General features: G+C 39.6%; 2 protein-coding genes across 2 annotated transcripts in view; both read right to left on the minus strand.

Annotated features, from left to right (window-relative positions):
* Positions 1 to 25,671, minus strand: part of LOC138951163 (uncharacterized) — a 30,200-nt gene that overhangs the window by 2,683 nt on the left and 1,846 nt on the right. Inside the window, exon 2 of the mRNA XM_070322806.1 lies at positions 25,155 to 25,280. Within this exon, the coding sequence (XP_070178907.1) occupies positions 25,155 to 25,280 (126 nt within the window). The remainder of the gene's footprint in view (positions 1 to 25,154; positions 25,281 to 25,671) is intronic.
* On the minus strand, positions 9,205 to 23,738 carry LOC138951164 (uncharacterized). The gene is made up of 7 exons (XM_070322807.1): positions 23,587 to 23,738; positions 21,705 to 21,837; positions 20,211 to 20,257; positions 19,318 to 19,417; positions 18,160 to 18,284; positions 15,450 to 15,553; positions 9,205 to 14,153 (listed from the first exon to the last, which is right to left on the minus strand). The coding sequence occupies exons 2-6, from the start codon at positions 21,814 to 21,816 to the stop codon at positions 15,482 to 15,484; spliced, it is 456 nt and encodes a 151-aa protein (XP_070178908.1). The 5' UTR covers positions 21,817 to 21,837; positions 23,587 to 23,738; the 3' UTR covers positions 9,205 to 14,153; positions 15,450 to 15,481.

Consider the following 25,671-nt stretch of genomic DNA (forward strand, 5'->3'; position numbering starts at 1 on the left):
GAAAAATTAACTGGACAGTTCCGGAAATTTCTAGAAGGTAAGGGAGATAACTCTTTTTTGTCTGTAGCAAGCACATCATGCCAGTGATATTAGAGACTTGCTATTGCTCCTATGAGATGAAGAATGAAAAATTAACTGGACAGTTCCGGAAATTTCTAGAAGGTAAGGGAGATAACTCTTTTTGGTCTGTGGTCGCCATACCTCTGAGATGGCAAGAGGCAGGAACAAGATAGTGTGCACGTACACTCCCTAGGTGCCGCAGATGTGCACCTGGGTTTTAGTTTCTTGATTCATTGTTTCCTTTCTCAGATTATGGACCTCCCATTTATTGAATACAGCCTATATGGTGCAAGACCAGTTCAGTGCCTACTGTTCACCTGTAGCAAGCACATCATGCCAGTGATATTAGAGACTCGCTATAATTGCTCCTATGAGGGGAAGAAATGAAGAATGAAAAATTAACTGGACAGTTCCGGAAATTTCTAGAAGGTAAGGGAGATAACTCTTTTTTGTCTGTGGTCGCCATACCTCTGAGATGGCAAGAGGCAGGAACAAGATAGTACATCATGCCAGTGATATTAGAGACTCGCTATTGCTCCTATGAGGGGAAGAAATGAAGAAAGAAAAATTAACTGGACAGTTCCGGAAATTTCTAGAAGGTAAGGGAGATAACTCTTTTTTTTGTATCCAAACAAAGGAGGTAAAGCTAATGATAATGGGATAGCGAGCGTCTTAAATTGCTACAGGGCTCCGCTTACTCCCGGGCGAAGCCGGGCTTAACTGCTAGTATATATTAACAGCTTTTGTGTTTTCAGCGTAGCAATAGGGCAATATTATTTTGACAATATATTATCGACTCGTCGGACTTATACCTACTTGTCTCGTCTAAATATCGGGCCCTATTGCTACGATGAAAACACAATAGCGTTTATATAGCTATTCTGACATTAAATTCTGTGTTAAAATCATGTTTTTGTCAGCAACAAGTACCAGAATGGTCCATGTCGTTGATTGCAGACGACGGTTCCCTTTCCGCATGAAGCCACGGAAATAACCGAACATTGAAAACAAGAGGCGAAGCCTTCAAGGCTCCCGTAAGAAATCGACAAACAGTAACACAAACTCAATCACTCCGTCACACATACACGCACACAGTAAGCATAGACTCAGTGCAAGAGTGGGAGACGCTAGATCTAGATCTGTCTGAGAGATCGACACTGCCCTTTCGACAGCGCTTCCTCGCGCAGACACTGTGAACACGCTGTGCAGATCAACCTGTAGGAAATCTCCTTTGGTATCTTCTTTATCTATTTTTTCTGGAGCCGCTACGAAACCGAACAATGTGAAATCGTCTTCCCCGAATCGGCGAATGCAGCTCGGTTAGAGCTGAGAAGTGAACCCGGTAAAATTAGTATTTCGGTGTTCAGCCAGTCAGTCTTTCTTACAAACAGACACACACCCACACACGCGCATGCATGCACGCACACACACACAGGCTCACACACACACACACACACACACACACACACACACACACACACACACACACACACACACACACAGTGACTCACACAGATCTCATACATACAAAACTCATACACACATAGACAGACGGACACACACACCTTTACAAACAAACACACATACACACACAAACATACACACAATCTCATGCACACACACACACACACACACACACACACATACATATACACACACTCTCTCTCTCAGTCTCTCTTTCTTACACGCACGCACGCGCGCGCACACACACACACACACACACACGCACACGAGTACACATACACAAACAGTAACAATAACACATGTGCACAAAATGAACACACACACACACACACACACACACACACACACACACACACCGCGCGAGAGAGAAAGACTACAGGGAGGCATGACGTCATGATGCATTAATTGACGTCAAACACTTTTGACCGTGACGTAATCTTCTTATGCGAGTCTTGGATAACCACACACACATAGACTCGGAAATGTTAAAGTTTCTATCACACACACACACACACACACACACACACACACACACGCACAGACAGACAAAGTTTAGCATCGCATAGGCTACACTTACGTGAGCCAAAAACCACGGACATGTATTACGGAGAAAACTCGAGATAACCGGATGTTTAGCATTACGTCAATATGCCAGGAATCATATGACGGCGTATCATGCTTGCCTACGTAGATTGTATGTTCGAAAGTCCGACTTCTGTTGGGAATTCGCGTGGTGAAGACTGCGGTAAATCTGTAGATGATAAGAGAACAAGGATTGTCTCTGAAGAAAGGACTACATGTTTCATGAGGCCTGTTGTCTTGAGCGCTTTCTTCTTTCCTATTTGCAAGCTCTTTTTACATTTAGTCAAGTTTTGACTAAATGCTTTAACGTAGAGGGGGGAATCGAGACGAGGGTCGTGGTGTATGTGCGTGTGTCTGTGTGTGTGTGTGTGTGTGTGTGTGTGTGTGTGTGTGTGTGTGTGTGTGTGTGTGTGTGTAGAGCGATTCAGACTAAACTACTCGACCGATCTTTATGAAATTTGACATGAGAGTTCCTGGGTATGAAATCCCCGAACGTTTTTTTCATTTTTTTGATAAATGTCTTTGATGACGTCATATCCGGCTTTTCGTGAAAGTTGAGGCGGCACTGTCAAATTCAAATGTTGGTCAAGTAATCTTCGACAAAGCCCGGACTTCGGTATTGCATTTCAGCTTGGTGGCTTAAAAATTAATTAATGACTTTGGTCATTAAAAATCTGAAAATTGTAAAAAAAAAAAAAAAAAAAAAAAAAAAGGATCCAAATTTACGTTCATCTTATTCTCCATCATTTGCTGATTCCAAAAACATATAAATATGTTATATTTGGATTAACAACAAGCTCTGAAAATTAAATATATAAAAAATATTATCCATTTTTTTTTTTTCGAAATCAATTTAAAAACACTTTCATCTTATTCCTTGTCGGTTCCTGATTCCAAAAACATATAGATATGATATGTTTGGATTAAAAACACGCTCAGAAAGTTAAAACAAAGAGAGGTACAGAAAAGCGTGCTATCCTTCTTAGCACAACTACTACCCCGCTCTTCTTGTCAATTTCACTGCCTTTGCCATGAGCGGTGGACTGACGATGCTACGAGTATACGGTCTTGCTGAAAAATGGCATTGCGTTCAGTTTAATTCGGTGAGTTCGACAGCTACTTGATTAAATGTTGTATTTTCGCCTTACGCGACTTTTTTTTTTTTTTTTACACTTCAGTGAAGTGTATGGTCTGAAGTTAGTTTCTTTAATGGGACAATGCGCAGTACAGGTATGTTGATTTATCTGTTGATTGTTTGCAATATGATTGCCTTATTGTTTTCCGAAATATGCCCATTATATTGCACTGTTTGCAACTTTGTGCTCGGATTATATTGCACTGTTTGCAACTTTGTGCTCGGATTATATTGCACTGTTTGCAACTTTGTGCTCGGATTATATTGCACTGTTTGCAACTTTGTGCTCGGATTATATTGCACTGTTTGCAACTTTGTGCTCGGATTATATTGCACTGTTTGCAACTTTGTGCTCGGATTATATTGCACTGTTTGCAACTTTGTGCTCGGATTATATTGCACTGTTTGCAACTTTGTGCTCGGATTATATTGCACTGTTTGCAACTTTGTGCTCGGATTATATTGCACTGTTTGCAACTTTGTGCTCGGATTATATTGCACTGTTTGCAACTTTGTGCTCGGATTATATTGCACTGTTTGCAACTTTGTGCTCGGATTATATTGCACTGTTTGCAACTTTGTGCTCGGATTATATTGCACCGTTTGCAACTTTGTGCTCGGATTATATTGCACCGTTTGCAACTTTGTGCTCGGATTTACCGCATATGTCGAGACGTTTTTCTTCAATATTTGTGGACGTTGTTTATGCGTTTTCTGCTGATTAACGGCTTGTTTGTTTGAGCGAATGAATTGTCCGCAATAATAACTGTAGATGATGAAATTTCAAGTTTGATTTGATGAGTATTTAATTTGTAGGGTAATTTTGACATTAGTTTATGGATTTTAAATTCGCAGTTAACTTGTAATTATAATGCCGAAAGGGAAATATACGTTGGTTACGCTAGTTTACTTTGATAATGTATGTGCGAATTCGTGGTCTGACCATATTTGACTATTTGAGATTTTGGACGATTCGCTTAATTTCGCTGCCTATATTTTGTTTATTCAGTGTTAGTAATTCTGGTATTTGAATGTTATGAGTTCTTACTTAAGCCGGAATTTGCGTCACGTCAATGTAATAATTATGCTTTAATGATGTGTGCTTTATTTGACGGCGTCTCGCCATTTAAAGAGGTGATTAACATGTTTGAAGTTATACGTTTATGAGAATGTGCTTTGATGTTTCATCTTAGTTATTCTAGTATTCTAAATTACTTTGTGTAGTTTTCACCAGGGTCAGCGTCATGGTCACGGAATACAACAATAAACCTCCCGTAACATCATCACCTGCGTGAATTCTTCAGCGTGAGAAAGAGGCAGTTAGCGTGTCCCATAAACTGAATGCGAGTACACACAGAAACAAACCTGGGGAGGTATGCGTGTACTTTATACACGTGGAAGAAACCGGAACCATGCGTCTTTGTTATTGCCAATATGCTTTTGGATATTGGCAAAAATGGCCGACTTTCGTAGCATTATGCTTTGATGATCGGAAAAGGGATGTGTGAGACCATCCAATCACAGCCCCCAAATTTCCCCACGTGTCCATCAGATTAGCTATATATGTATAGGTTACAACACGAGTGGTTTTTTTGGCTCACGTAAGTGTAGCCTATGCGATGATAAACTTTGTCTGTCTGTGCGTGCGTGTGTGTGTGTGTGTGTGTGTGTGTGTGTGTGTGATAGAAACTTTAACATTTCCGAGTCTATGGATTACGTCAGTCTCGGTCAAAAGTGTTCGACGTGTGTGATAGAAACTATTTGAAGACGTCACATTATGACGTAAGAGGGTTAGACGTCACGCAAAGGAATTACTGAAAGTCTCGGTCATTGTTATTGTGAGCGGGCCGAGACTACTTGGCAGATCCAGGGTCTCGCTTTCTTGCACAGTTTCACCTATGCTTACTGTGTGTGTGTGTGTGTGTGTGTGTGTGTGTGTGTGTGTGTGTGTGTGTGTGTGTGTGTGTGTGTGTGTGTGTGTGTGTGTGTGTGTGTATGTGTGACGGAGTGATTGAGTTTGTGTTACTGTTTGTCGATTTCTTACGGGAGCCTTGAAGGCTTCGCCTCTTGTTTTATATGGCTTGTATTTCAGTCAAGACCCAGCGGATGAATATCATCGGGAGACACGAGCCTCTGGCGGGGATATAGCTCAGTTGGTAGCGCGCTGGATTTGTATTCAGTTGGCCGCTGTCAGCGCGAGTTCGATCCCAGGTTCGGCGGAAATTTATTTCACAGAGTCAACTTTGTGTGCAGACTCTCTTTGGTGTCCGAACCTCCCCCCGTGTACACTACATTGGGTGTGCACGTTAAAGATCCCACGATTGACAAAAGGGTCTTTCCTGGCAAAATTGCTTAGGCACAGTTAATAATTGTCTACCTATACCCGTGTGACTTGGAATAATAGGCCGTGAAAGGTAAATATGCGCCGAAATGGCTGCAATCTACTGGCCGTATAAAATTTCATCTCACACGGCATCACTGCAGAGCGCCTAGAACTGTACCCACGGAATATGCGCGATATAAGACTCATTGATTGATTGATTGATTGATATTCCCGCTGGGTCTTGACTGAAATACAAGCCATATAAAAAACCACGATTGTTGTAATCTGTATATCCCATTCTACCATCAAACACAAAGTGTAGACTACTAGCGGCACTGTTGCGATCTGTGCAGGGTAAAACTGTTGCCAGCGAGACTTAGCCCTTTTGCAACCTTAAAGTAAGTGACCGTCGCTGAAAAAATAAAACGAATGAGTGCATCGATAAGTACGCGGTAACACTACTTTCAGACCATTTAAAAGCTTTAAGTAAAGGTTCATAAGTTGCAAGAAAGTAATGAAGTCGAATAGAAATTAATTTAGTTAAAGCGCACAATTCTTTTGTTTTGCGTTTCAGGTCGGCAGAACGGGCGAAACGGGTTTGGGACCCATTTGGCTTACTCGATTCAGAATCGATTCCACGTTGTTTTTCTCGAACGTGTGTAATTAGGCTTATTGACAGAGAAGCAAATTTTAGGGAACAAATATGTAGGTTTAGATTTAACCATTTGCTCCCTATTTGAAATGTATCTACGTGATAAACTGTTTTGCGAGTGTGTTTGCATGGATGAAATTAAACTGGTATGGGTGTGAGGAAAACGCGACCGACACGTCTGTCACCGCCGATTGATTGCATTTTGAAGGAATATGACTGGATTACGGAAAAATATGTGGACTTACTGCAGAGCCAGGCAAAAGAGTAGACTTGCTCGCAAAACACGTGAAACAGCCGATGTTTGATAGCTGAAGGCGCACACCAAAACACACTACCGACAGATTCTCAAAAGTCGTCTGCTAACGATGCAAGGGGAGGGTACTCGTGTTTTTGTTTTGGTTCGCTAGCATCTGGTTATCTTGTAAGTTGAATGTTCGTTTTTTTCGACCTGCATTGCTTTCATAATGAAAGAAACTTTTGCTTATTGCATCTCATACATCAGATCAGTTCTGAGATTCATGTTTGCGTGCAACTGATATGGTTTTCTGAGCCGTGCAATACGATTTTAGAACTTCATACAAATGTGTCACATTGTTCGGCGCGAGGTCAAAGGTCGGGAGGAAAGTAGTCCTTTGCCCAAATCGGAATCTGCACTATCATATATTTTTTGGAGTCCATGATGTATTTATTGAGCTATAAAAATACAACATATATACCCATACTGAAGTAACAGAGACAAAGAAGGGAGGTCATGGGATATATATATATATATATATATATATATATATATATATCTACAAATCCGCACTTAGGTTAACCGTTTTAAAAATCTTCATTAGGTCAACCATGGCTATATGCCTTAGCTGAATTATTATGAGGATGCTAATAAGTGAATATCATAAATGAAAATAGCTCTTTAATGTGGCAACATGTCAATTTCATTGAAACCATAGTACAAGATATACACATTTTTGGTGGTCGACCTACTGAAATTATGTAAAAGTACATCATTAAGACGACTGCCGTAAAACTACCCTTTAGGTCAACTTATATATATATCTACAAATCCGCACTTAGGTTAACCGTTTTAAAAATCTTCATTAGGTCAACCATAGCTATATGCCTTAGCTGAATTATTATGAGGATGTTAATAAGTGAATATCATAAATGAAAATAGCTCTTTAATGTGGCAACATGTCAATTTCATTGAAACCATAGTACAAGATATACACATTTTTGGTGGTCGACCTACTGAACGAATGCCGTAAAACTACCCTTTAGGTCAATTTTTTCAACGAACAAAATCATCAATAGGTTGACATATACGCACTCTTTAATATTTATCCAGAGGGTAATAAAACTACACTAGGTTTACCTCAGTATAATATATATACATGTATATGTTTTAAGTTGTTTATACCTTCCCTTACACTTATGGGGGACTTTGCATCCAGACATGCAAGCTACATAAACTGCCTTTTTAAATTGAATATTTGAGAAATGTCTGGGGTCATCTGGTTTTGTGTGCTGTGCTGTACCTTGCAGTCTCTTTCCAACATTTTGTGTTGTTGAAAATGGAATAATGGAAATTAATAATAATAATAAAAGCATAGTCGTCATTTCTGTATATGGTTAATTAGCTACTGCGTAGGTCTCTTCATTAGGCTCTTAATAATTAAATTCTCAGAAACAAGACAAGAAGATAATATAGCTTTCTTGCAGCAGTGTGTGTAAAAATCTGACCTGATGTGTGTAGTGACCCTTCTTCATACTTATAAAGAAACAAAACTAACAAATGCACGAAAAACCGTATAGCTATATGAGCTTGATAGCAATATTTTTGCCTAATTTGTTTAACTGTGCAAACTGGAATCAGGGATTCATCTGTTATATGAACAGGGTATGGTTTGGGCGTCGGTCATCTGTATAGTTAAATTCAGAAAAGACCGATACATACGCATCTTAGTCTGTCAATGGACCGATTGACATGCAGCAGTCAGTTAGCTTTTGTTTACGATGTATGAAATTTCAGAGAAAAATATTCAAATGAAGTATCGTTATTGGGTAATAAGTTTTATCTTAACTTCAAAGCCATATTTTTCAGTTTGCAGACAACCGATGTTCACATTTAAAGTTTTGTTGTTGACATACTGATTGGTATGCAAAATGACCGATTGATTCATGGCTAAGTCAGTCAATGGACCTACAGTTGACAAAACCCAAGCCAAGCCCAGTGTATAGGTGGATGTCATGTATGAAAGAGTTGAATATGAAAATGTGTGAAACCTGTTGGTGGTTATAATAATGTAAATCTTCCCAAAACTGTCAAGATGTTTTCCCCTCCAGCGACAAGTGATGTACCTATGAAGCGTTTTCTTACGCTGCAGAAAACAAACAATGTGTCAGTGCAACATTTTTTGTGCAGACATTTTGTTTGTTTGTTTGCTTAACGCCCAGCCGACCACGAAGGGCCATATCAGGGCGGTGCTGCTTGACATATAACGTGCGCCACACACAAGACAGAAGTCGCAGCACACTAGGCTTCATGTCTCTCCCAGTCACATTATTCTGACACCGGACCAACCAGTCCTAGCACTAACCCCATAATGCCAGACGCCAGGCGGAGCAGCCACTAGATTGCCAATTTTAAAGTCTTAGGTATGACCCGGCCGGGGTTCGAACCCACGACCTCCCGATCACGGGGCGGACGCCTTACTACTAGGCCAACCGTGCCGGTTTTTTACAGACATAGATTTGCAATGGTCAAATCGGTTGATAAGGATGTGACAAAGAAAAAATGATGGTATGAAGTTTGTTGACTGCATCAAAATGAGCACAAAAAGCATTATCAAATGAAAACAATTACATGTAATGTATAAATTGAATATTAAAGATAACTCAGTCATAAACTAATTAATTTTTACCTGTGTCACATCCACACAAAAATGAAAAGTATCTTTATTGAAAGAAACACCAAGAATCCTTGAAAATGTTTTAGAACTTTATTCATGAAACACTAAAGACCAGTTTCAAAAGATAAGAAACAAGCAAATGCTGATAAGAAAACTGAGAACAAGAAGAAAGAAGAATAGTTTCAAAAGGTTTAACGTATGATACACCAGAGTCAAGTTTAAATCATACATAATCAAGTCCATAAATTTGGCACCTTCTTGATATTCTGATGAAACAAAAACAAAATGTAAAATCCCTGTATCTTATTAGCACCTGTACATGGCAAAAAACATTCTGCGTTATTGTATGGTTAACAACAAGAAGAGCAAACGCTCGATCGAGTCACTTTCGCAGTTCTGAATATTATATGAGGCATCAGATGGACAGGAAGAAATTGCTATTCACAACACAATGAGTCACGTTCACATAAAATTTGAGCCCGGTCACTTTTATAGTTTCCGAGAAAAGCCCAACGTTAAGTTGTGTGTTGCCGAACAGAAAAGGCTAGTTATCTCCCTTGTTTTTCTGATAACGTTCGTAAAAGGCTACAGATGTAAATACTTTGATGTAAAGAATAATCCTACAAAGTTTCAATCACATCCGATGAACTTTGTCAAAGATATAAAATGTCTAATTTTTCCTTTGACGCTGACCTGTGACCTTGAAAAAGGTCAAAGGTCAACGAAACCATCGTTAAAGTGTAGAGGTCATTGGAGGTCACGACTAAACAAAATATGAGCCCGATCGCTTTGATAGTTTCCGAGAAAAGTCCAACGTTAAGGTGGTGTCTACGGACGGCCGGCCGGACAGACTAACACTGACCGATTACATAGAGTCACTTTTTCTTAAGTGACTCAAAAATGGGGGGGGGGGGGGGGGTGATGAAAAGCCAATTTAGCTCAACTTCTCACCTTATAAGAATCATATGGCACATGAGATCAATAATGATGAAAATAAAACAAGACATCAAAAGGCAAACACATAGTTGCCTTTGAACTGAAGACACCCAATTATTCATTTAGGGATCAAGGGACCCTGTTGGTACCTTGACATATAGTAAACCAGAAACACAGGTCCCCTACAAATGTCAAAAAGCAAGAGGTACAGAGCAATTAATCGGTCTAAAAAGTGTTTTCATACTCTTAATTGGTTTTGAATTCAGGAATCTAAGGAAAACAGAAAAGCCATTTTCAGGAATCATTGCTTTCTATTGTGTATAGTTTTTCCAAGGGTGACATAATTCATTTGAATAATACAAATCATATATTAATCAAACAAGACCCTTTCTCTTGAAAATAAAATAGTTTCAAACTAATTTTGATGCGTATCTGGGACCATGTTAGTCTTTTTTGTGACCTTGGCAAAATGATCAACAGCATCATTTACATGACTTTGCATCTAACAGTAACAGAGAGCCCTTGCACACACTCAGCAAACAGAGCAACAGCGCAAGTGACTAACCTTTTTGATACGAAATGAGTCCGAATAAGTTTGCATGTCAAGATTTAAAATTCTGATTTCTTTATCACAACCTAACCACATCATTTGGAAAGAGAACATTAGGGAAACCATACCTGGCTGACATTCTTCAAACCAAAGAAGTGCAAGACATTTTAACATAAATGTCGCACTCATAAGAAAAAGACCAAACTTAGGGTAAGACATTTCTGCAGTGATTCTACAGGGGAAGCTACTGAAAGTGAAAGGGTATCTATCATGTAGTAGAGAGTACACATTCTCAGACCACGAAAGACCATTGCCACGGTTACGTAAGCAAAACTGCCGATCTCGTTTCTGAGTTGCCAAGATGGCGGTGTCCAGTCGCAACGCTTTTTTGTCGACAGAAGAGGCCGCTGCTTTGATACCGGACGACTTGCAAAAGCATTTGAGGGTTCAAATACATGTATCTGAAAAATTTTCACATTTTATGACAACACTACTGTACTGTGATTTTAAACTTTGTCATGTCCTTCAAGTTTACCTCATGTGTGGTAACAAAACCTTATTCTTAATCCACCCTTTCCACCACATATCTGCATACTGTTGATTGTGATTACTCTCGTGATCAGATCACCGAGTTGAATACAGTGAAACCTCCCATAACGACCCCTCCCAATAACAACCACCTCCATTATCCGACTGATTTTCTTGGCACCATATATAAAATAATTTACATTAAGTTACTTTGGAAACAAATTCCATGTTAAAATTTTTGAAAGGAAACCTCAATGAGTATGGACCAAACCATTGTAGATCCTGGCTGACACATATCAGCACCAGGTTTTTCTGCCCTGGTCTGCCACCTTAACTGATAGCACGACATCATAACGCCTTTGTTCATAAAAGCCTTGATCATGGAAAAATGAAAATTAACTCACTTCGTTTTAAGGTATCAACAGTAAACAATGTTATGAGAAAAGAACAAAATCAGTAAGGAATACCTGCACTGCAAACAATGCAATGAAATTATGATAACATGTACACAATTACTTGCATAGTTATTCAATAAAGAAAAAATCAAATTAATCTACCCCCACATCATCACATCATCACATCACCAGTAGCAGCATGTTCATGATCCTTCAATCTTTACTTTATTTGGTGTTTAACGTCGTTTTCAACCACGAAGGTTATATCGCGATGGGGAAAGTGGGGGAGATGGGATAGAGCCACTTGTTAATTGTTTCTTGTTCACTAAAGCACCAATCAAAAAATTGCTCCAGGGGCTTGCAACGTAGTACAATATATGACCTTACTGGGAGAATGCAAGTTTCCACTACAAAGGACTTAACATGTCTTACATACTGCTTGACTAAAATCTTTTCAATCATGGACTATATTCTATACAAGAAACACTTAACAACTGGCCTGGGGGGGGGGGGGGACTGGTCTGGGGGTGATAGGAGAGAGTTTAACCTAGGGAAAGTAGCTTTCAGTCAAAAAGCCTCGTAATTAATTATATTTTCTACTAATTTGGTTGCTCTTAGGTGATTTGACCATGCTGGTTCCATTTCTGTTATCTGCTTATCTTACATATGCCTCTCGTTCGAGTTGTAAAATTAAATATTCAAAATGGCGTTTGAAAAGCAGTCTAACTTGCATAATAGGCATTTTCCTGTTGTGATGACAACATCAATTATATTTATGAATTCAGCGTGCCCAAATCCTTTAAATAACGGGCTCTGCCGGCTTAAAACTAAACATGTCGCAGAGGAACTTAGGTAGCCTAGCCTATGGGATAATACAAGATTGTTTTAAAAGACTGTCATGGCCGTGTTGTTTCAGATAGAAAGATGGTTATTGTTTGAAAAGTGGTTTTTTTTTTAAATTAAGAAAACAATGCAATGATGAAATAGAAATTTCAGAATTTTTTTGACATGCACCTTTAAAACAGAGCAAACTAACAGCCACTTGGTCAATAGTCTTTCTCAACTGGATGCAACAATAGGACACACTAACCACTTGGTCAATAGTCTGTCTCAACTGGATGCAACAATAGGACACACTAACATTGTTTAAAACAGAGCAAACTAACAGCCACTTGGTCAATAGTCTTTCTCAACTGGATGCAACAATAGGACACACTAACCACTTGGTCAATAGTCTTTCTCAACTGGATGCAACAATAGGACACACTAACCTCGTTTAACACAGAGCAAACTAACAGCCACTTGGTCAATAGTCTTTCTCAACTGGATGCAACAATAGGACACACTAACCTTGTTTAAAACAGAGCAAACTAACAGCCACTTGGTCAATAGTCTTTCTCAACTGGATGCAACAATAGGACACACTAACCTTGTTTAAAACAGAGCAAACTAACAGCCACTTGGTCAATAGTCTTTCTCAACTGGATGCAACAATAGGACACACTAACCTTGTTTAAAACAGAGCAAACTAACAGCCACTTGGTCAATAGTCTTTCTCAACTGGATGCAACAATAGGACACACTAACCTTGTTTAAAACAGAGCAAACTAACAGCCACTTGGTCAATAGTCTTTCTCAACTGGATGCAACAATAGGACACACTAACCACTTGGTCAATAGTCTGTCTCAACTGGATGCAACAATAGGACACACTAACCTTGTTTAAAACAGAGCAAACTAACAGCCACTTGGTCAATAGTCTTTCTCAACTGGATGCAACAATAGGACACACTAACCTTGTTTAAAACAGAGCAAACTAACAGCCACTTGGTCAATAGTCTTTCTCAACTGGATGCAACAATAGGTTTGTTTGTTTGTTTATTTGTTGCTTAACGTCCAGCCGACTACGCAGAGCCATATCAGGACGAGGAAGGGGGGGATGAAGGGGGCCACTTGTCAAGCGATTCCTGTTTACAAATGCACTAACCCATTACTTGTGTCCCAGCAGGCTTTAGTAAAACTAAATTAATACCTACTGGAAGATTACCAGTTTCCAGTGTGTTAAAATAGGCTTAACCTATCTACTGCTGGACTTACATCAGAACACTAACAGATTAAACTATACATGAATCGCGAGACAAGCGGCAAGAGAAGAGATTTTTGGAAAAAATACAGGTGAATGAGCAAGAAGGCAGAAAAAAGAAAAGAATTCATGAAGAAAAAGAGAGCATGACAGGAAAGAGGAACCAAAAATCTACCTAACAGCAAACTAGAAAGCTCCTGCGGTTCCAAAAACAGGAGGGGCTTTTAATTTCATAACCGCAGTGCCCCACTGCGGGAGGGGGGGATGGGATAGAGCCACTTGTTAACTGTTTCTTGTTCACAAAAGCACTAATCAAAAATTGCCCCAGGGGCCTGCAACGCAGTACAATATATAACCTTACTGGGAAAATGCAAGTTTCCAGTACAAAGGACTCAACATGTCTTACATACTGCTTGACTAAAACTGCTGACAATGATGAACTGCTTTCTGCTGCTGTTGATGAGGACCTGTCTCCTATTTCAGTCCTTCTGACCTTTTTTCTGCTGCTGGGTACGAAGCTGGTCTGTGGGTCACTGTTAACAAATTAAATGAGAACTTTAGCAATAAGATAAAGAGGGCTGGAAAGCTTGTTTTTCCAATAAAATATAACACAGATTTGGAGTACTTATAAAAGCAGTGCATTGCTCATGACACCCATCTTGTAAACTTAGAAACTTTCTTCATATTAGGTAAAAATTCAGCCTGTTTATTAGCAATAAAATCAGAAGCAGCAGTTTATTGCATTGTAATTTAACATAGAGAAGCACTGTTGTATTGACACAACGTTATATTGAATGAATTCCCGACTATATTCAAATCACCGCTAGGCCCTAACAAAAGCTCTTCTTAGTATTTGATAAAAAAAATAAAGGCTATATTGAAATTTTGGCTATATTCAGGCATGAGGAAGTTTCTAAATTGTATACATGTCACAATGTGGGCTACTGAATTAACTCTTAACGTCCTATACCGCGCGGTTCCGCTCGTGGGCTGTAGTCCTGAACTCAGTTGCCGACTGACACAAACTTTCGCATTCGGCTTTTCTTATCTCGTAACTCCACATTAAATACCATTCTCTTAATCTCTCGAAGTATGGCTGCCCATGTGGCAGGGTATAATAAACAAACGGCCATAAACGCAAAATTCTCATTCGCAAAAAGGGATGGCCCAGGGAGCTCAAGCACAAGAAGAAGAAGAAGAAGAAGAAGAAGAAGAAGAAGAAGAAGAAGAAGAAGAAGAAGAAGAAGAAGAAGAAGAAGAAGAAGAAGAAGAAGAAGAAGAAGAAGTTTCTTGAGCGCAAATTTTACACCCGCCCTGCGGGCGATCACATTCTCAATTTTGTTCGCCCACACTAATTTTTATTTGCCTAGGGCAACAAGGGTGACCGATCTTGTGCACGCCTGATATTGAAACCGATCTTGTGCACGCCTGATATTGAAACAAAATTTCTGCTCACAAGAACTTTTCCCCTGCTTATTTTGAATTTAACATTGATTCGAATTTAAAGAAACTTAACCTCAAGAGATCCAAGTGCAGAGTCAGTTAGGTACAGTCAAACCTTTTGAATACAACCATCAAAAAGATTCTGTAACTCAGGCTTTGAAATTTGTCTATTTCTTATCTTTAAGAGGCTCTCCCACTTGTTCAACCATAATATACTCGTCTTAGTCTTACAGATGCACTTTAGTCTCTTAGCCTCAAGGTTTCCCTGTATTTTCTAGTTCACTATGTAACAGAAAAGTGGCATTCAGACCACATAAAGCAAAACATTTGACGGTAAAATAACAAAAACAGAAAGGTTCAAGTAAGAGCAGAGGAAAATCATGTACTTTGATCATATAAAGTCCTCCGTGTCCTTGGTTTAAGGAGAGGATAATCCAGAGATTGAAGAAGCTCCCGTCTCACTCTCAGTGTCAGGACAGTAGTCTTCGTCCTGAAACAAAATATCCAGGTTTTGTTCTTTTTACATACTCATAAACAATATCATTGTACAGGTTTCAGCCTAACTTTTGCATGGACATAAGATTTCATGACACTTTGTTGTAAGGTGCTTTAAATTTTTTTTTTATAAACCTAGACTAGGATGTCCGAGGGGACACGGCGTCACCGTGAATAGCACGGTCTGCTCGTAATTGGATGTTAGCCGAGCTTAACGTATAGCAGCCAGCCGCAACTAACAACAGCTCAAACCGCCCAGTAGCTCGGTTGGTAGCTCAGTTGGTAGAGCACTGGACTTGTGATCGAAAGGTCGCAGGTTCGAATTCGGGCCGGGACGGACACGGGTCAACTTTATGTGCAGACCCAGAGACAGAAGCCATGTCCCACCCCCGTGTCATCACAATGGCACGTAAAAGACCTTGGTCATTCTGCCATAAGTGCAGGTGGCTGAATACACCCAAACACGCAGACACCTGGGTAGCGCGACTCCGTTGCTGCTAGCTTTCCACTGGGACAATAAAGTAATGAGAAATGAGAGAGAAATGAGTATGAATTCTCCTTCTTCCCAAGAACAACAGCAGACTAGAACAAGTCAGCAACGCAACGCCAGGACAGTTTAAAGCCATCCGCTGGTAATTGGACTCCGTTGCTGCTAGCTTTCCACTGGGAGGAAGCGACCCGAATTTCCCAGCGATGGGACAATAAAGTAATGAGAAATGAGAGAGAAATGAGTATGAATTCTCCTTCTTCCCAAGAACAACAGCAGACTAGAACAAGTCAGCAACGCAACGCCAGGACAGTTTAAAGCCATCCGCTGGTAATTGGACGTTAGCTCCGCTTAACGTATAGCAGCCAGCTGCACACAGTGATAGACACAGACGGCATTTTGTGAAACCACGCATGGTGTATACAACCAAAATGAGGGGAATTGAAACCGAGAAATCGCTAATAAATCATGAATCGCTAAATATTTGTCAACCAAACTTGGCACACAATCTGCTGATATGCACAGGCATGAGCAAGTTCCAGAATTTTCACTCGCCTTGTGGGCTAGTGAAATTCAAAATTGACTAGCCCACAAACAATTTCACTTGCCCACAAAAATGAGTTTCCAAACAACAAAACGATTCTATCCATTCAAACGTGGTGAAAGGCGAGCAGGTCTTTGCAAGCGCCTGTACAGATCGCATTAGTTGAGCGACATGAGCACGCTAGTCTTGCGTTAGCTGGTGCATAGCGTGTCCCCCCCTCGGTGTCTTCAACCTTTTTGTTTGAGTTTACCCATTTTTTGGTGTTTTGTTGGTGAGACTTTGATGTTTCGTGTGCACGTATGTTTTCTAGCTTAATTTGTCCGTACCAACAACGAATGGCCCCTTTCTTTCCTTCTCAGAAGCGGCATGCTTTTTGCAAGCAGTACTGTACACAACATGACATTTTTGTGTAGTCTGCCTGGAAGGAACGCTTCCTCTGTCCGGAGTCATACTTTTTAATCTCTCGGACTCCGTTCCCTCTGGTTTGGCTAGTTGTCCAAGTATTTCTACATGTTTACAGCTTCAGATCTGCCTAGGCTTCTGAGACACACATGCTGCGTCGACAATACTGATTGGTTAAAATCGTGTCAACAAAAAGTCCTGATAACCCTGAAATCATAAGGTCATTCTGATTGGTCACTAAAGAGAATTTCCTGGAACTGGAGCTCCGATCACATCTAATTTTAGCAATCGTAGACGACAACGTGCTTCACAACAGACAATCGTCGCTTGGAAATTGATACCACAGACCCAAAATTTACACTCGCCAAGCGGGCGATCATTATAAAACTTTCTACTCGCCCACACTCATTTCTGGTCGCCTGTGGCAAGTGGGCGACCGATCTTGCTCATGCCTGTATGCACCTAACCCTACCTGCAAAGTTTGGTTGAAAAACAGCACAAAAAGTGGGTTCATCGAAACCGGTATATTTCGACCAAACTTTGCAGGTAGGTTTAGGTGCATATCAGCATATTGTGCAGGGATGTGGTTAGGCGTCGGACATCGGACATAGACCGATTACAAGGCTCAAATGTCCGATTCACATAAACGCATTGCGGTCAGATGTCCTATCGTTTTCAACTGAGCGCGGTCATGGTCCGATAAAAACTCCATTCCTTCGGACAGCACGATATTTGATATTCTTTCCGTGATAGTGCTGAAGTTTTTGGTCGTTTTTTAGTTTGTTTCTCTTTTGTGTGTGTCCTGCACACAATGTTGGTGCATGTACTGATATGTGTGTTTGCACATGATAATTTTGTGTTTTGTACACAATTATAATGTCCTATTGAAATGTCTGAAAGCAGTCAAATGTCCTATTGATGCCGAAGAGCTCAGGGCATTTGTCCTATAGGTATGAATTTGTGGCAACATCCCTGATTGTGTACTGAAAAATCGCTAATAAATCATGAATCGCTAAATATTTGTCAACCAAGCTTGGCACACAATATGCTGATATGCACCTAATCCTACCTGCAAAGTTTGTTTGAAAAACAGCACAAAAAGTGGGTTCATCGAGACCCGTATACTTTGCAGGTACTACAGTATATCAGTAACAAAATCAACACTTACTAAGGGCAGGCTGTCAACATTTGATCTGCTTTCTGCTGATGTTGCTGAGGACCTGTCTGCTATCGCAGTCGATGATACCTCTGACCTGCTTTCTGCTGCTGGGTTCAAGACTGGTCTGTAGGTCTCTGTTAACAAATTAAATGAAAACTAGCAATGAGACAAACAGGGCTGGAAAGCTTATAATTATGATATCCCAATCTTCTTCTTCTTCTACGTTCCCGGCCATACGTCTAGATGTCCAGTCCAGTGTTGAGTGCAAATCCCGCAGTCAGCCGCAGTGATGCCGCTGTCCCCCACAGCTTTTCGCGGAGCTCCACTTCACTCGGCCACGTTTGGCGCCTCAGGGTGTGTGATATCCCAATAACATATAACACAGATTTGAAGTACTTATAAAAGCCATTTGAAAAAGCAAACAGAGGTTGCTACACTTGAAGATTTTCACTGGCTACTTATCCGGAAGGACTATATTAGACAGACGGGCAGGTTCCGTAAATGAGCCTCTATACTTCACTCATTACATTTATTAGACACTGTCATGCAACATGCTGCCTGACAAATTTTTCCCCATAACCTCTCTCATGTTCTTTTGTTGTTTTCCGACTTATCAATTATGTCTCGATTTATGCGCAATGTAGTGACTTTTCCTCTGATCACAATACGCATTAACTTTGTGCGAGTGTCTTATGTGCACTTATTACAATTGAAAAAATCCCCTCAAATATTGGCGCTCTAAGTCTTCTTCTTCTTTTTCCCTTAAGCTAGCTACTAGCTAGCTGCCCTTTCCCCACCTCCTGTATCACCAACCCCTTCCCATTTTCTGCTTGTTTGTGTATCTGTTTTGTCTTTTGTTTTGTTTTTCGTTTCCTGAAAGGAGCTAATGTACTTATTCCGCCATCATGCTAACCTTTGTTTTGTAATTACTATGATTGCTTAAAATAAGCATTATATGCTCGAGTATGTAATCATCCATGCATTGTTCTTGTCATGATTAAAATTGAATAAAGTTTTGTTTAAACCAAGAAGAAGAAGAGTGATATTACTGATAACAAGCAACACAACAGTTCATTGCTCATGACATGCATATTGTAGAGATCAGAGGCAGAACTAACAAAAACAGAAATGTTCAACTTCAAGTAGGAGCGGAGGAAAATCATGTACCTTGATCATATAAAGTCTTCTGGTTGCTTGGTTGAAGGAGAGGGTAGTCCACTGAGATTGAAGAAGCTCCTGTCTCATTCTCCGGGCAGTAGTTTTCATTCTGAAACAAAAATTACAGGTTATGTTCTTTTCCACACACTCATAAACACACATCATTGAACAGATTTCTGCATGTAACAGTAACACCTACACATGTCCACTTGTCAACATTGAGTGGAAACCATTTTACAACATATTGGAAAACTTTTGACAGTCAATCTCTACAAAAATCAATTGTAAAGTCATCATTAGGGCAACCATTGTAAATATAAAAATCTTGTTTGTCAAACAAAGCTAAAAGCTGATCAAAGGTGGAGCTTTGCCCTTGTTATAATCATATCCTGAGTTTGTTCTTTAAAAGCTTTGTCGAAATGTTAGGTAGCTGGCCATAAAAACTATAACAGCAAATGAACAATAAACCTGGGCATATTTGTTATGGTGCGCATAGTTTCTTTCATAAGGCTGCATGCATCTTTATCAATAAGTGGCACAACTGATTGCAAGTGTCCCTGTCTGCCTAACCTCTTTGTAATACCCACTAACAGTAACAGTAAGCGATGTTGATAGGTGTAAACCACAGAGCCTTCACAACACACACAAAAACGGATGTACTAATATCGCAAGCTTGAAGCACACAAGCGCAATGGTGGTGTAACAGACTTCTCTGGGGTATCAACATAGCTGGCTTTAAACCACAGACCACCTATCAATGTCTATATTGAGGATTGATTGAAGAATAAGGAATGTAATGTACCATATTTGTCTATAGTCAGTAGCAAATCAATTCTACAAGAAGAAGGAAGTAGACACTAATAGTAATACAAAATGACAAAAAGAAAAGAGCACTGACATACCTCTAATGTCTGAGGAGTGGTGAGTATTCTGGAGATACTGGACTTATCTGTACAGAGAAAATGCACACTGAACTGGTTACAATGGTGATTTAAAAACAACTTTTAAAAGTTTAAACTTTGTAAACAAGCAGAGAAGAAAAACAATTCTCAGTTAATCTGGTAGATTTCAAGTGACCATATTATGTATCTAATATAAGGATGCCCTTGTAATCCATTCATGCTTTTTGAAGAAAACGCCCTGACTGAATTGTTTTGTTGGGTAAAGCTCTTTCGAGTTTGAGCGCTCATATACATACTCTTTTTTGTTTGTTTGTTTGTTTGCTTAACGCCCAGCCGACCACGAAGAGCCATATCAGGGCGGTGCTGCTTTGACATATAACGTGCGCCACACACAAGACAAAAGTCGCAGCACAGGCTCCATCAGGGGCTCACATCCATGAGAGATGGCATAGGACAAATGTCCTGGACAATGTAAAAGCGATAGGACATTTGTCCCGGAAAAAAATTAATAGGACCTTTTTTGTCTCGCAACAAAACGGACACTAACAGCATGGTTTTGTCTGCTTGGAGAGACACATCGTAGCAAATCAAACTACTGTAAATTGGAAAGTAGTGACAGTTTCCAGATCAAATGAAAGCATAATCGGACAATAACCCCTTTGTGACAAAAACAATAGGACATATGTCCTCTTGCATGAAAAATGTATAGGACATTTGGAAAAAATATCCGTGTATGTCCGATGTCCGACGTGGATGTGAGCCCCTGCTCCATGTCTCACCCAGTCACATTATTCTGACACCGGACCAACCAGTCCTAGCACTAACCCCACAATGCCAGACGCCAGGCGGAGCAGCCACTAGATTGCCAATTTTAAAGTCTTAGGTATGACCCGGCCGGGGTTCGATCCCACGACCTCCCGATCACGGGGCGGACGCCTTACCACTAGGCCAACCGTGCCGGATACATACTCTAAATATTGTTAATGTTAGTTGTTACTATACATGATCGTTCGTTATTTTTCATGAATCTTCACATGTCGAGTTTCAAGGATTTTAATGTGTGATCTGTTAATGTTGTGTAATAAAGCTAGGATTGAAAACGCTCATCTATTGATTTGAATACATATTATATATCTTCCTGGTTTGCAAATGATTCAAAACATCTGGCAATAATTAGGTTGATTTTAGTACTGTATCGGTCATTGACCGACTGAGCATAAATTCAACATCTAGATCATTTAGAAAATTGTTTTGGTCATCGCTTATTTCGATGACAGATTGATTGAAAAGTCAATGACCAGCTCACTGAAAAATCAATCGGTCATTTCACAATTCTATGCGTCAAGTGACCGATGACCGACAAGAATCCTATTCACTGATCTGGTCTTTGACTTTAGTTAAGCTTGCAAACCTGTATATATGGCTGGTACTAGTAAAACTAAATACATGTATTCAAAATAAATCCCCTGAACATCAACTGAGTAAATTTCTTACCAGAACTTGTGCTTGTTGTCAGGCTTCCATGTTTCTTTAAGTTTGACAAAGAGAGCTGCAACATGAACTGCCCTCTGGTATAGTGAGCAAAGTATCCAGGATCCAACGCCATATTCCTCAGCTTCAAATTAGCCTGATGGATAATTTCAAATATTATAATGAATTAATCTTAAACACAAACATAACACATCACATCATGTCATCAAAAATTACAGGTTAAGTTCTTTTCCACATACTCACAATGATAAACACACATCATTGAACATATTTCTGCATGTAATACTTAGGTAACACCTACACATATCAACCTGTCAACATTGTGTGAACATTGAGTGAAAACCATTTTTTATCATATTGGAAAACTGTTGACAGTCAATCTCTAGAAAAATCATTTATAAAGTCATCATTCAAGGGCAACCATTGTAAATATTATAATTTTGATTGTCAAACTCAAAGCTTAGTTAAAGCTGATCAAAAGTGGAGCTTTGCCCTTTTTATATCCTGAGTCAGTTCTTTAACAGCTTGGTGGAAATGTTAGGTATAGCTGGCCAAGTCAGGGAATGCTTTAACACATTAACACTAATAACAGCAATAAACCTGGGCATATTTGTTATGGTGCGCATAGTTTCTTTCATAAGGTTGCATGTATCTTTATCAATGTGTGGCACAACTGATTGAAAGTGTCACTGTATGCCTAACTTCTTTGTACTTCACACTATATAACAGCGAAAGATATCAAATATCACTAACTACCACGTAAAAGCACACCGCTAACTTTGAGCCCAACATTATGCTTAGTATTAGTATAAGCTCTGAAATGTATTTTAAGTTGATTAAACCAGAGGTGACGGTTAGAACAAATAGCGCTGGATGGTTATTGAAAACAGAGCTCTGATGAGCATATTTAATGAACGTTTTCTGTCGTTACACTCATTATCGAAGACAAAATCAAATTATGTCAAAAAAAAAACCAACGTTAAAGTTTTTTGATATGCCGGACAGTCTAACAGTAACACTGCATGCCCATGGATGTACATTAAATCCATGCATAGACTAACTGATTACTCAGGTGAGCCAAAAAGAACTGAACACCCCAGCGAGCCAGCTTTCTTGACCGCCAAGGACGACCACGCACGTTTCCGGCCAATTTATGTGGAGCACGTGATGCGCACAAAAAATATTGTCGGTTTAGAAGTGTTGTCTGCGCAATGATCGCGGCGGCTTTCTTGACCGCCAAGGACGACCACGCACGTTGTGAGACGTCATTCGTTAGACCTCAATTAACGCGTGCCTCTAAGTTCTAACAAGCAAGAAACACAAACAGTATTCCTTCCAGATAAGTAAAAAAAAATGTGTACACGAGGCTAGGTAAATTCAACAGATTTGTTTTGTATTACCATATATAATAATATTATATATTATGATCGTTATCATATGAATTTATTCTCAAATGAACAATATACGAGCCTCTGATTGTTTGCACATAAAACTATCCACAACTGGCGTGTGTGGAACCCAAAACAGCAGCAAATTGAATCACTGAATGACTTCAGTTTGAAAATGTCCGAACGTTCATAATCATATCTCCGCTTCAAAAGAACATTCGTTCGCCCGTCGACTGTACGAAATCTAACAATATGTGTCCTTATCACGGTCAAGCTTAGAATGATTTGGTAAAGATTGAAGGCCTCAGCACAGGCCATGAACATGATGACGAGATTTTCTAAGATGGCGAACACTGCGTGGTCGAAATAGCATAACAAAAGTTACTTTTCATGTCCAAGCGGAAGCATTTTCCCATTGAGTGGCATGTAAAACAAAAAAGAAAGTGGTAAACAAACACATACAACAAGTTCAGCATTCGTGTCACATTGCAACTCACCTTTCTTTCTCTCACTCTCCCAGAAACACATCAATCGAGTCATCATGCAGCTTCGCCATTTTTCAGTTTCGCCGCGCTGGGGTGCGCCTCATTGTGAGGTCAATGACGTCATTCTTAAAATAGGCCAAGATATAACTTTTCAGCGTTGTCGCATGGTGCTTCAACTGATTCTAAATGCATGCAGACGTTAGAAAGTCAACTTTGGTGGTTTTGTGTTAAAACTGTTGAAAGTAGACAACAGCTCGGATTTCACGGAAAGAACACTCCCATAACCAAATATATTTGAAGATAATGTCATGTTGACATAAAGGTGAAAATCAGAGTAGTCACCCTAATGACTGCAATACAAAATGGTACTGTTCTCATTCAGTTTGATTCTGATTTATCTGCATCTTCTTTACCAGTGACGTCTCGATGTGTTTCCTCGTTAGCGCAGTGGATCAAGCGTCCTGGGACAGAAACGAGGTTCAGAGAGGCCAAAACAATAGGTCGACCGACTTTCGGTCGACCCAACTACAAAGTTCAATGAAAATTATCTATAGGTCGACAAAAAGTCGACCTATAGACTGTTTGTACTAATATATATATATATATATATATATATATATATATATATATATATATATATATATATATATATATATATGAGTTGTTCTTTGCTACTGGTCACAAGTGGGGGTCGAGCTCACACGGACGCATTTTTCAATACAGTCTAGGGGAGAAACTGGTCACAAAGCACCCAGTTATGGCATTCCATTTGTCAAATAATTATTTGGATACTTTTTCATGTTTTTTTCACAAGTTTGAGCTAAATAATCATTATTTAGAAGCTCATGTGCTAAATAAGTAATTGTTTATAAACAATGTAACACAATTCTAAATAATGTTTTGTTTACGTAAACCATTCATTATTTACCTAAACAATTGATTGTTTACGTAAATAATTCATTGTTTACGTAAATAATGATTCATTTAGCAACATTGCTGATTGTTTACAAACAATGTAAAATACGTCTAAATAATAATATATTGTTTACGTAAACAATATATTATTTAGACACACACACACATACACACACACACACACACACACACACACACACACACACACACACACACACACACACACACACACACACACGTAAGGCAAATAATTATCAGCTATGTTTCAAACGAAGTTACAAACAAGAAATTCCTCCGAGGTAGGAAAAACACCCCCGTCAAAGGGAAATAACCTTCTCAGTTGGTGGCAGTGACTGAGTGAGAATGGTTATTTCCCTTTGACCATTAAGATGTCCCTCTATAAGTCCTTGTATAATTTTAATCCACCAATAACTTTCTAACCGTGTGTTTGACTGGTCCCAATTTTTCTAAGGACCGTCTCAGGAATGTATAGAACCTGTTCACCAAGTTTGGTGACGATCGGTCCGTTCATTCTTGAGATCTATATGCGAACACAAACACACAAACAAACAAACAAACAAACAAACAAACAAACAAACAAACAAACACATCGACCGAAACCTATACACACCCCTATACCGGGGGTGTAAAAAGGAGGTAAGCACCTTCGAAGCACGAGTCCTTGGAGTTTGAGTAGTAGTATCCAGGAGAGCAGAGGCATTTGCCGGCGGAGCACTGAGACAGGGGCACACCACACTCCGTGTTGTTGCTGCACGCTCTCTCCAGCCAGTCTGAAGAGAATAACAAATCATGTTTGGGAACTTGTTCAAGAAATAGCACCACACTTGTTTTTTAGCACGCACAAAATGTCATAAAATAGAGTTATCAAAAACCTGAGAAAAAAGGCAAGAGCAAATGCCCCCAAACGATTCTCTGTCAATGTTCAAGAGCATCCGTTTAGTTGTTTTTGAGGTACAGGGTGGGAAAAAAAACACCCCCTTTTTTCTTTGTGATCTCATTTTTGACTGCGAAGAGAGAATAAGTGGATAATGTGTTGCTGTAAGTTTAATGTAACGTTATTTTGTTAGAATGTATGTGTATTTGATGTTTAAATAGTTTGGTTTTTATTCATAGTTAATAAAATTATGTAAAGCGCGGAGAGCATAGTTTACTGTGGTTCGC

The sequence above is a fragment of the Littorina saxatilis genome, linkage group LG16 (assembly GCF_037325665.1).
Source record: "Littorina saxatilis isolate snail1 linkage group LG16, US_GU_Lsax_2.0, whole genome shotgun sequence".
Classification (NCBI taxonomy): domain Eukaryota; kingdom Metazoa; phylum Mollusca; class Gastropoda; order Littorinimorpha; family Littorinidae; genus Littorina; species Littorina saxatilis.

What these genes read in the sequence shown, in the direction of transcription:
- LOC138951164 (XM_070322807.1), bottom strand. Translation starts at nt 21,816, where the DNA reads ATGGCGTTGGATCCTGGATACTTTGCTCACTATACCAGAGGGCAGTTC. An exon ending in CCACTCCTCAGACATTAGAG is followed by an intron (nt 19,418 to 20,210) that starts GTATGTCAGTGC and finishes TTTTTGTTTCAG; the next exon opens with AATGAAAACTACTGCCCGGA. An exon ending in GAAGACTTTATATGATCAAG is followed by an intron (nt 18,285 to 19,317) that starts GTACATGATTTT and finishes ATTTGTTAACAG; the next exon opens with AGACCTACAGACCAGTCTTG.